The sequence below is a fragment of the Camarhynchus parvulus genome, chromosome 27 (genome assembly GCF_901933205.1).
Source record: "Camarhynchus parvulus chromosome 27, STF_HiC, whole genome shotgun sequence".
In the NCBI taxonomy this organism is placed as follows: Eukaryota; Metazoa; Chordata; class Aves; order Passeriformes; family Thraupidae; genus Camarhynchus; species Camarhynchus parvulus.
In genome coordinates this window covers 1,825,054-1,837,834 of record NC_044597.1, presented here as the reverse complement: position 1 = coordinate 1,837,834, position 12,781 = coordinate 1,825,054, and the positions used below count along the sequence as shown (strand labels likewise).

The 12,781-nt window shown below is 45.0% G+C and overlaps 1 protein-coding gene across 2 annotated transcripts in view; it reads right to left on the bottom strand.

Moving 5' to 3' along the window:
• The window catches only part of NSF (N-ethylmaleimide sensitive factor, vesicle fusing ATPase), a 72,997-nt gene that overhangs the window by 17,995 nt on the left and 42,221 nt on the right, over positions 1-12,781 (bottom strand). For both annotated transcript variants that reach the window (XM_030966441.1, XM_030966440.1), the window contains exons 9-14: positions 8,918-9,117; positions 6,425-6,590; positions 5,894-5,968; positions 5,147-5,334; positions 1,653-1,748; positions 765-921 (exon numbers count right to left, since the gene is read on the bottom strand). In XM_030966441.1, the coding sequence (XP_030822301.1) occupies positions 765-921; positions 1,653-1,748; positions 5,147-5,334; positions 5,894-5,968; positions 6,425-6,590; positions 8,918-9,117 (882 nt within the window). The remainder of the gene's footprint in view (positions 1-764; positions 922-1,652; positions 1,749-5,146; positions 5,335-5,893; positions 5,969-6,424; positions 6,591-8,917; positions 9,118-12,781) is intronic.

The window sequence follows — 12,781 nt, the reverse complement described above, 5'->3', positions numbered from 1 at the left end:
TTCTCCTCCAAAACCTGTAACACAGATACTGGAACCAGCTTCCAATACCTGAAAACTCGCCTTAGGCAGAAACTGGATAGAGGATAGGCAGTCTGGATAGAGGGAATCCACCTTTAACTGACAGAGACACCCAAATGTGGCTGTTTGAACTCAGTTAATTGCCCTGATGAGCTCTCCAGTGACTTCAAAGAGAATTTAGACAACTGACTCAGCTAGAGACATCTCCACTGTAAACCAGCCAAATTCTGTTACTCACTGGGTACATTTTTGTTATTCACTGGGTACATTTTGGTTATTTAGTGGGTACATTTGGGTTCTTCACTGGGTACATCTGGGTTATTTAGTGGGTACATTTGGGTTCTTCACTGGGTACATCTGGGTTATTTAGTGGGTACATTTTGGTTTTTCACTGGGTATATTTGGGTTATTCACTGGGTACATTTTGGTTATTTAGTGGGCACATTTGGGTTATTTAGTGGGTACATTTGGGTTATTCAGTGGGTACAACTGGGTTCTTCACTGGGTACATTTTGGTTATTTACTGGGCACATTTGGGTTATTCACTGGGCACATTCCCTTCTCCCTTGTTCCAAGCACAGGATCCCTTTGGCTGAGCAGTTTGAACATCCAAACCAATTTCACCCAAGCAAACTGAAAGAGCCCAGCTCCATTTGTCCCCCAAGGTGTTTCCTGCAGGTGCAGGATGTCAGAGGCGAGCAGGAGCAGTCTCCAGGGGGGTTCCCAGGTGATTCCCCCAGCTGTACCTTCCAGCAGGACGCTGACCAGGGGAGTGCGGTCGCTGTTCTTGGTCTGCTGCACCAGCAGCTCCCCATCATCCAGCACCCTCGTCACTGGGTCCCCCCACTTGATGATGCCATTCATGATGTAGCTGGCATAGTCCTCCTGGTTGGTTCCAAATGCCTGTAGAGAGAGGGAATACTTCTTTTACTAAATAATTTTTCATCCCATTGAAAAACCATGAAATAATTAAACAAAAATGATCAGGAGCAAGGCTCTGGGAGATGCTGAAGTGAGACAGTCACAGCCCCTGGTGACTCACAGCATTCCTGCTCAGAGGGCTGAACACAGGTGGAGACCAGGCATGTTCAGAATCATCTTTTCATAGGCCCTCACAAGCAGTTCCAGTCAGTGCAAGTTGCCAGTGGGTTCTGACTCCACACTGTGTGGAGACAATTCTCAGAAATGAGGCTTAAACCTCCTCCTACAGCCCAGGGTAAAGCTGTCATTCCAGCTCCAAGAACTTCACCCCAGGTGATGGTCAGGTCAGTCCCCATCCCTGCCTTCACCTCTCTGAATTGTCTCTCCCAGAGGACACCCAAAATTCCCTGGCATCCTGTGCACTGACATCCTTCCCAATGCCCCCTGCACATCTCCACTGGTGATCTTTTTCTTTATACCCCCAGGAACTGAAGTGGCCTAAAAGGAAAAGCTGTGACAAGGAGAAGAAACCCTCAGCTGTCCTTTATCTGTTCTGGTTCTCTTTATGACTCTCTGGGCAGCAACAGAGAACTCAGAGCTCTTCACATGCCAGCCCAAGGGGCACCACTGCTGTGTGACCCCAAAGGAAGTGTCCTTCCCTCCCATCTGACTGCTCTGGTGGCTGCTCCTGCAGCCCCACAGTCCCCACTTACTGGTTTGATGTCGTTCTCCAAGGATGCAAAGAAGTCTCCTCTGGTCACTCGCAGGCTCTCTGCCTTCTCCATGTCCACCTCCACTTTGTTGCTGGCCTAGAAAGGCAATAAAAGACACTGAGCTGCAGCAGCAGCACCCAGCTCCCCCCAGCCCCAGCACTGTGGGTTCAATAATAAAAATCCTCCTATGGGGGCGTTTGCTGGGCACCCTGGAGCCACAGCCCCACAGAGGCACTCAGGGCAGCTGTCCCACCCCAATGTGCCACCGTGATATTTTCTGAAAAATCCCTTTGCCAGGATTTTTCTCCTGAGAAGCTGAGAAGCCTCAAAAAAGAAATGTAAACAATAATTATCTGATTGCTTGGAATGTGGTTTGGAGGTCCTTTACCAACGGGAGCATCTTTGATTGATTCCAGGTGAATTGTTTTTAAGTAATGACCAATCCCAGTCCAGCTGTGTCAGACTCTGGTCAGTCACAGGTTTTTATTATCATTCTTTTCTAGCCTTCTGATGTCTCCTTTCTCTTTCTTCAGTATAGTTTTAGTCTATTGTTTTCATATAATATAACATAATTTCATATAACATAATTTTGTATAATTTCATATAATTTCACATAACATAATATGATATATAATGTTATATAATATAAACTATAATATATAATATACCATATAATTTCATATCAAATTTCACATATAATTTCATATAATTTCATATAATATAGTGTAATGTAATGTAATGTAATGTAATGTAATGTAATGTAATGTAATGTAATGTAATATATCAGCCTTCTGAGAACTTGGGAGTCAATTCTCATCTCTCCCCTCGTCCTGGGGACCCTCACAAACACCACTGGGTGATGCTGAAGTGCAGAGGAGCTCTGTGACCCCCATTTCAGAGAAGCCACCCCAGCTAAGAACAGGGCTGGAGCTCTGGCCCACCCTTGCTGTGCTGCAGAGCAGGAGCCAGTGAGGCTGTTCAAACTTCTAGAACTTACTGGGATTCCACAGGTACCCTTTGGAGCTGGGAACTAAGACAAATAAACTACATTTAACCCTCAGAGATGTGTCTCAGACATTCCCCTCCAACAGGGACCTGTAAGAACAGAGTGCACCAGAGCATGGGAAGGAAAAATAACAATAAAAATACTGACATGGGGCTTGTCTAGAGGAGCAGCAAATGCAGCTCCTGAACAGCAAGCACAGGACCCCAGCCTGGGCAATCCTGCTGTGCCACAGCATGGCTGAAATGAGAGTCTCTTCTCCCAAAAACACCCACCAAGCACAAACACAGGTGCCAAATAAACAACTGAGGGGATCTTTAGTACAGGTGATCACTTTTCAACTTTGCAGAGGGAGATGAAGGGAACTGAAACACTCCATAAATTCCTGAAGTTGTGTGTACACTTAAAACCAGGGGGGCTCTTACCTCCCCAGCCTTTAATGAGCTCATGTTTTAATTTTTCACACACACACTTTGAGAGATAATCACAAGAGTTTAAATGATTCAGAAGACAATGCCCCTTCATTTTCCATTTGTGCTCTCGCTGCTCACAGGTGCTTCTGAAAACTAGGTCAGGCCTGTGATGTATATTTTAAGTTTTCAGTACTTGCAGGAAAGAATAAAGTATTTTACTGCTTCATTTAGCTAAAAGCAATTTCAGAATAAAGAATATTACCCAAAATTACTATGTCAAAGTGTCTGAAAAGCAAAACAACACGTGGCCACTTCCCATGTGGAAAACACAGGCATACATTGCTGAGATGTGGATCACAAAGCTCCCCAGAGGAGGGGACTGCTCTTTCACATTTGCACATTGCCATCTCCCCTTTTCCCACATGATTTCTGGGCACAACAGGGAATAGATCAAAACACCAAATCACCCAAAACTCAAACACTGAGAAAACATCAGCTATAAGCAAAATTAATTATTTAAGGAAAATGTTTCGCCTGCAAAAGGAAGAATCCAGAAGTGCTATTTTTTTGGTTTGTTTTTTTTTTTTGAGACAGAGCACAAGAAAATGAGAAAGTGATGATGTTTGTGGTTTTCTGCTATGTGAAACAATAACTTGTCAAGTATTATGGTTATACAAGACTAATTAGCAGGAAGAGTAATTTTTCCTTTGGAAAGAGCACTCCCAGGAGATACAAATGTCTAAGCAGCAAATGATTTCTCACTTAAATGAAACTGTGATTTGCTCTTGTCACATTTGAGGCTGAGCAGATTTTTACAGTCCCTGTGCTGTGGCACTGATGTCCAGGGCTTCTCCCTGCAGGAGCTGCCCCCAGTCCTGGCCAGGGGAGCAGGGTTGTGCCTCAGGCTCCTTCCTCACCACCTCATCATCTCGTATTTCAACACCACTGAATACTGAGCTTTGCATCTGCCTTCCCAGCCCTGACATTTCATGGCCCTGAGCTCCCTCCTGCAGCCAGAGGGACTGGGAGGGCAGGGAGGTGTTCCCAGAGAACAGAGGGACGTGGGAAGGCTGCATGAACCAGAGCATGTGGGGTGATCACCAAGTCAGCACTTATCTGCAGTGGAAGGTTTTGTACAAAACCCTCTGAATCTGGATTTGGAGCAGAGGATTCCTTCCATGGCTGCAACACTTCTCCACACAAAGCACATCTCCTCTGCCCTTCTGGTTCTTGCATGAGGAAACAGTGAGGAGCCATCCCCATTCCCTGATCCCAGCCCCCTCTCCATGACCCTTCCCATGCTTTTTCAGGCTCAGAAATCCCAGTTTAATAATTTTTCCAAAGAAAACCCTCCTGCACCTCTGACGCCCTGCTGCCATCCCACACCCTGGTTCCAGCACGATCTAAGCACACCAGGGATTTTATCACAGCCCCAGTTTTGCTCTTTATCTCTCCTGGTAAATTCTAACCTTGCTATTTTGCTATTTTTCTCTGACAAGGACTGAGCTGGGATTTCCAGACCATTCCAGCTCCAAGAACTTCACCCCAGGTGACAGGCAGGTCAGTCCCCATCCCTTCACGTGTCTGAATTGTCTCTCCCAGAGGACACCCAAAATTCCCTGGCATCCTGTGCCTGGACATCCTTCCAAATGCCCCCTGCACACCTCCACCTTTGTCTTCATGCCCCCAAACCAGCTCTGAGGTTGTAACCTTCTCCTCCTTACAGAACATTTACCAACACATTGAGCTGCTCAGGCTCCAGCAGAGCCTCCCTAGAAATGGCTGTTCTGATTCCCACCTCATCTCCTGGGTCCAATGCACAAACTGTGCTCAGGACTTTCAGTTTTTAGCAAAACATCCTCAAAAATCATCCCTTCTACCCCAGCAAGCTGTGCAAGAGGCACCTGGAGGGCAGGAGAGGGAAGAGGGAATTCAGAATGAAAGAAAAGCACAGGGAAAAGGTGAATTTGATCTCCTAAGGTACACTGATAGGCCACTTTCATTTGGAGGTAAACATTTCATATTCCAAACATGATTATTTTCCCTTTTTTGCCCCAGTAGGAGATAACAGGACTGACCTTGATGTGTCTGTTCATGGCAGTGGACTGAGCAGCTCGAACCAAACCTTCCAGCTCAGCACCACTGAAGTTTTTGGTCTCCACTGCCAGCTCTGCAATGTCCACATCCTCAGCCAGCAGCTGGTGCTCCCTCATCCTCACTGTGTGGATGTGCAGGATCTGGAATCGGCCCTTCTCATCTGGCAGGCCTGGGATGGGGGAGAAAACACATCCAACCCCTGAGCACAGCACTGCAAACCCCCTGGCCCTCCCCTCAGTGTTGTCACTGTCATATTTTCTGAAAAATCCCTTTGCCAGGATTTATTCTCCTTGGAAGTTGAGAAGCCTCACAGAAAAATGAAAACAATAATTATCTCATTGCTTTTCCTGTGTTTTGCTGCTTTGGAATGTGATTTGGAGATTGTTTACCAACTGATCATTGTCTCATTGTTTTAGTTCACTCAGTGCTCTTACCTGCCCTTCCTGCAATTTCCACCCAGGAATGACCTGTACAATTATTTTCCTCCTTTCCTTCACACAAATATTCAGGGTCCTCCCTGCCCACCCCGCTGGGCAGGAACTCAGATCAGGTTTATCACTAGGGAAGTCCAAAGTGGCGCTTTATTGGTCTGATTTAATTGATGTGCTGGAGGGAGCTGCAGGAATTTCAGCACCTGAGCCATGCTGGGGATTGCTCACATTAGGATCTGTATTTGCTTTGCTGCTGTAGGTCCATGGAGCTGAGGAACAGGGCTCTGCAGTGCTTACCAATCTCCATCTTCACCTCCAGCCTCCCCGGCCTCAGCAGGGCCTCATCAATCAGGTCAGGTCTGTTGGTCATCCCTGAAGGCAAAGTTAAAACAAAACAGTTATCTGAGCAGCTTGAGTGGGTTTCCAGCCCCTGGTACAGCCCACAGAGGTAGGGAGACACTCAAAGAGTCCCAAGAAAACAGACAGAAGGCATTAATCTTCTGAAATGCTCAGGGAGAGTCAGGGCAATAAGGATCAAACCTGTTCCTGTGGCTCTACCTGCCTGTCCTTGGGCTCCTGCAGCAGGACAAGCACAGCAGGAGCATCCCCACTCCCCAAAGGCTGATACATCCATTCTATCAGTCCTTGCACGTTTCCCTAAACTATGAAACCCTCCTTACCAAAAGCTAAATAAGGAAATTGCTGACAGCAATTTGAAAGCTGCCAACCACAGCAGCACCTCCCTTTAAACCTGCTCCAACAGCAGCCATGGCACCTGAGCTGACCAAAACCCCAGCCCTGAGGACAGAGCAAGGCAGCCCCACCTACCAATGACCAGGATGTTGTTGAGCTGCTCCACACCATCGATTTTGGAGAGCAGCTGGTTCACCACGGTGTCGTGCACGCCGGTGCTGCCAGCCATGCTGCCCCTCTGCTTGCAGATGGCATCAATCTCATCAAAAATGATGATGTGCACCCCACTGTTGGCTCCAAGCTGTGGGAGAGAGGACAGGAGTGTTACCAGATTCCAAAATCAACACCAAGCTCAGCCACACAGACACAGTATTGTATTTGTGGGGACCCTTGTGGCAGGAAGGAATGATGAATCTGACTCCATGTTCTCAGAAGGATAATTTATTATTTTGTGATACTATATCATATTAAAGAATGCTATACTAAACTATACTAAAGAATACAGAAAGGATACTTACAGAAGGCTAAAAAGATAATAATGAAAACTTGTGACTCTTTCCAGAGTCCTAGCACAGCTTGGCCCTGATTGGCCAAAGAGTGAAAACAACTCACACCAGAATCCAATGAAACAATCACCTGTGGGTAACAATGTCCTAACACATTCCACACGAGCAAAACACTGGAGAAGCAAATGAGATAAGAATTGTTTTCCTTTTTCTTGGAGGCTTCTCAGCTTCCCAGGAGAAAAATCCTGGGCAAAGGGATTTTTCAGAAAATGTGAATGTGACAGACACAGCACTGAGAGTCCCTGTGTGCTCAGTAGCACACCTGTGTGTGTATCTCACCCCTCTCCAGGGCAACATCCTGCCCATCTCCACATCAGGGGCCTCTGCCCAAACTCAGGACTTTGCAGCTGCACAGGTTTTAGAAGAGCACAAGGCTGAGCAGGCCAAGCAAAGGCCAAAGCTCAAAGGGTGCCAGCACTCAGCACCTGGGAAAGGGACAGGTACCAGGGAAGGGAACAAGGCCTGTCTGTGGAGGGAGGGATGCACCAGGGGGAAAACACCCCAGGCTGGACTGAACTTGATAAATACACAGCTTGCCAGAGCAGCTTTGTTGATAATATTTTTAAGGAGCCCAGTCAGCCCCAGCACTGCCATTTCCAGGTTCACTCAGGGGTGAGGCAGTTGCAGCTGGTAAGAGAACAGGATACTTTTTGTGACTGCATTATGAAGCTTTTTCCCTTCAAATTCCACCTCTAAAACATCTTTTGTGGCCAGGGCAGACCATGTTATCACTGGGTACATGTGCTGGCCCTGGCAATCTGCCCCAGACACAGGCAGCACAATGCCAACCTTTTGGAGACCTTTTTAATCTCCCAGCTGTCATCAGGCCCAGCCCCTGCAGCCAATATTGAGTGGATTTTAACAGGTGTGTTATTGCCAAGGGAAAGCAGCTCCCAGAGATGCTGCAGCCACCAGGAGATTGCTCACGTGGGTCTGTGTTACCACACAGAGCTGATTGACTAATAAACCTTTTGCTGAAGAAATGAAATTATTTCAAGTCACCACCAAAGTCTGAGTCTTGTGAGCTGAGTAAAATTAAGGGATCATCTGCTAATGACTTCTAAAAAGACTTCCCTGTATTTAACTGTGACTGGCCTGACATTTGATTTTCTTTATCAGAAAAATCCATCAAGATCAAGTGATCCACAGCAGAGAAAAATTACCATAGCACACATGAAAGGAGTACTTACACCATGAAACTAAAGATTGGGGTTTTAAAAGCCAGCTAAAGCAATGGATAAAAAAGATCACTGGAAAAAAACAGAATCTTTAACTTCACTTCCAGTTTCAAAGATCTCTAGTTTCAAGACATTATTCTCATCCATCGCTTTTCTGCTGAGAAAAATTAACCACATATTGATTATAACACTTCAAGTGCTGTAACATATCAATATGCCTGCAACCTAAAAACCTGAAAGCTTATGTGCCAGCTTAATTTAGTCAGGTAAATCCAAACAGATTCAATTATGTATCTCCCACAAAAAAAAAAAAAAAAAAAAAGACTAAAAACAGAGGAAAATTTGCACAATCTGAATTTTAGGGAGCCCAGCTGCCTTTTCCAGCTTCCAAGGCTGTTTTCACAGCTGATAGTGAGTGAGCCTGCACAACACCAACAACCCATCCATATTATTTTATATTATGTGATATAATATTATGTGATATAGTATGATATGATATATAATATAGTATGGTATATTATGGTATAATAATATAATATGATATAATACAATATGATATGATATGGTATGATATAGTGTAGTATAACGTAATATAATGTAATATAATGTAATATAATGTAATGTAATATAATATAATATAATGTAATGTAATATAATGTAATGTAATGTAATATAATGTAATGTAATATAATGTAATACAATATAATGTTATATAACATAACATAACATAACATAACATAACATAACATAACATAACATAACATAACAATATATCAGCCTTCTGAGACCATGGAGTCAGATTCATCTCTTCCCTTCTCCTGGGGACCCTCACAAAGACCCCACATGGTCTCATTCCCACCACCCCCACGGCTGTGTGTCCTTACCCTCCTCTGCTCCTCCTCTGCATCAGCAAACAGCTTCCTGATGTTGGCCTCGGACTCCCCCACGTATTTGTTGAGGATCTCGGGCCCGTTGACCACCTTGGGCTCCCTAGCATTGAGCATCTTCCCAATCTGCCGCGCCATCAGCGTCTTCCCACAGCCCGGGGGGCCGTAGAGCAGGATCCCCTTCACGTGCTTGCAGCCTGCAGGGACAGGGAAGGGATGCCTGAGAAGGCTGAGCTAGAACAGAGACTAGAGGAGCTAAAGAATAAAGGAGGGTGTTGGGAAGGAGGAAAGTTTGACGAGAAAGTCTCACGGGCATGGATGCTTGGCAGAAAGATTTTTGAATGTAGAATATGAAGAAGGAATAGAAATGAAAGCAAGTTTTGACATAGAAGAAAAGAATTGGTGAGCCAGTCTTACTGGATAACCACTTAGAGTTAGTTAGAAGGATTGGGTTTTTTTTATGACTTAGAGCAAAGGATAAACCCACCCGAAACAAGAAGATTTTACCAAGCAGAAAGATAGCACAGGCAAACAAGTCAGCAAAGTCGCAAGTAGAAAAAAGGTCTCAGAATTTTCCACTGCAAGAAAACTGAGAAACAACTTCTAGCTTAAACTGTAATGTACTAACTTGTAGTGATTGGAGAACAGTTATATGAATATGGTAATTACAGTAGTTATGATAGGCTATAGATAAAAGTTAAGGTATAGATTGGTTCTACTGTATGGAGATGCTCAGCAAAGAAAAGTCTATAATGCATTGTAACCTAAACTAAAGGGTCTCCAGGCCTGCCTGCAGCTGGAGCTGACAGATGTGGGCACAGCTCTGTCACCCACGACCCTGGACTGCTGTGACATCTTGGATGGAATAAACTGCATTTTGAAGAGCCACCTGGAGGCCTCAGGAGTGCTTGGAGAATGGTGGAGCTCAAAGGGATTTTTCCATTTTTTAATGACTACATGAAAATCTGATTTTACTCCATTTTTGTGGATTGACTTCTTTAAGAATGTGACCCATCCATGGTAACCTCACCCCATCCCACAGAGCCCTCCGGGCTGTCACACCTCAGGGCAATTCTGCCTGTAAAGGACAAACACCCCTTATTGTCACGGACATATTTTATGAAAAATCCTTTTGTCAGGATCTTTTTTCCTGAGAAGCTTCAGCTTCTCCATGTTTTGCTGCTTTGGAATGTGATTTGGAGAACTGTTTACCCAGCATGTGAATTGTTTTTACTTGATGACCAATGACAGCCACCTGTGTCGAGGCTGTGAGCAGTCACAAGATTTTATTATCATTCCTTTCCTTTTCCTTTCAAGCCTTTTGATGAAATCCTCTCTTCTATTCTTTAGTATAGTTTTAATGTTTCATTTTCTTTTAATATAATATAGATAATAAAATAATCAATGAGCCTTCTGAAACATGGAGTCAAGATTCTCATCTCTTCCCATGTTGGGGTTGTCTGCAAATTCCACACCTTATCACTCTGCTGTGGTTTCACTTACTCCTGAAGGTGATGGCAATAAAGAATTGATTTCAGTCTGAACAACTGCTCAATATTATTTAATTCCTGTGACCCCACAGGCTCTCCTCCCTCTCTCTCTGGTTCATTCACTGCAGTGAAGCTCCAGGACACTGCCATGAGGAGCAGCTGATCCTCCCAAACCCCAGAGAGCAGCAGTGCTGCACTGGCTAAGCCAAGCAATAAAGCTGAGAGGGAAAATAAATCCTGCTGGGCTTCTCTGCAGATAAAAATTTACTACAGAAATCCAGAGCTGTGCCTAAGAACTCATGAGTCAGCACTGAGGCATCTGTGAGTCAAAAGCATAAACAACATAAACTGAAGACAAATCTCACAGGGGAGGGATGAGGCACAGATAAATTAAAAGCTCTTCCTGTCAAATCCCTGTCATGAGGGCATTGTTACCATGGGGGAACAGGATCTGCCCTGTAACGAAACTGCACCAGCCAGGGTGGTGCTGACAAAGTGATCTCTGCAGGGAAACCCCAGCACAGCAATGCTCCAGCAGCTCCTGGGCTCCAGCACGAGGCCACCAAAGAGCTACAGAGGTCACCAAAGGGCTACAGAAGCCACCAAAGACATGCAGAGGCCACCAAAAGGTTACAGAGGCCACCAAAAGCCTACAGAGGCAACCAAAGGGTTACAGAGGCCACCAAAGGGTTGCAGAGGTCACCAAAGACATACAGAGGCCACCAAAGACATAGAGAAGCCACCAAAGGGCTACAGAGGCAACCAAAGGCATGCAGAGGCCACCAAAGGGTTACAGAGGCCACCAAAGAGCTACAGAGGCCATCAAAGACATACAGAGGCCATCAAAGACATACAGAGGCAACCAAAGGGCTACAGAGGCAACCAAAGGGTTACAGAGGCAACCAAAGGGTTACAGAAGCTAAAATCAAAGTTTTAAGGACAAGCAGGACTTCATTAAAATAGACAGGTGATGACAAATCACAAATGTTACCTCTGAAATCACAGTGGGATCCTCTGCACCACACAGGAATTTTGATTAAGTTTATCTCCCCCTCTGCTGATTTCACCAACATGGCCCAAATGTCAATACTATTATGAGAATCTTTCTAAACACAAATTACAGCTGTGCAGACATCTCCAACCAGCTCATCATTTGATGAGCTCCGAAAAAAGGTCATTGCTGTAACCTGAGCCTTAAATTCTGCCATTCAATGACAGTTAGAGGCTGAATAGGGACATTAACAGGAACTCAAATATGGGAAACAAAATATGAGGGAAAATTCATAAAAACTGCTGAGAATGGGAGAGTTACTGGTGTTACCAATGGAAGTCAAACTCTGTTTTGACCCAGAACATCACCTGCCCAAAGACAAGATAAAGTTTATTTGTTCAATTCTCCTTCTTCAATTTATTGGAGAGATCAGAAGAACTGATTTAGTATCAGAGGGATTTTCTACTTGGGAGTGTAATTCGCCTTTTAATTAAAATCAAAGCATTCTGGTGGGATTGGATCACTCAGATGCACCACCAGGAACCTGCATGGATAGGAAGGCCCCAGCACAGAAAGAAGATTTTTATCTCTGCACATTCATCTTGGGGCAGGTTACAGGAAGTTCAGGGTTCCCAGGCTTCACCTGCCACACAGGCAAAATTTCCCTACAAGTAGAGCTGGGTGGAATTTCCCTCTCCTCTCATGCTGTAAGCCCAGAGTGTCTGATAGCTGGGGCAGGGAAAGGGCCACACATGAACCAGAAATTTTATTTTCTCAATGGTCAGAGTTTTGATTTATCAAATCCTTTGCCACTGGAAAGAGAAGACCAAGTGAAGTTCTCCATGGATCTCTGGAAAGGGATTCCTCACCACATCCCACTAGCTCTGAGGAGCTCAGTGCACACATTGAACAGGAGGCAATAATGAGATTTATGACAAGGGCATTTATCCATTTCTGAAGGAATGTGCTAGAAATAAAAATAAATCAGCATCTCAGAGAGACACTTCCAACAGAATGCCTCTGGCTACAAAACCAGCATCAGGACACTCAGGAAAAGGGATTTTGGTAAGAGTATAAACAAGAAAAACCAAGCACTAAGGGAAGTGAGCACAGTAGCAAAGAGTAAATGTCTCTTAGGAGAGCTGCAGAAAGACCCCAAATTCCAGAGGCAGGTTCTGTGGGAAGCTGAGCACAGCCAGGATGTTCAGAGCCCCATCCCACCTGGAAACCAGGAGCACAGATCCCACCAGCATTCCCTGCATCCTGGGATAGAGCTGGGTCATTCCCACCTGCTCAGAAAGCCAACACTGGGATTTGGGAATGCTGCTGAACACTTCTGCCTTGTGAACACACACAGACACCCCAGGGCGTGGGGACATA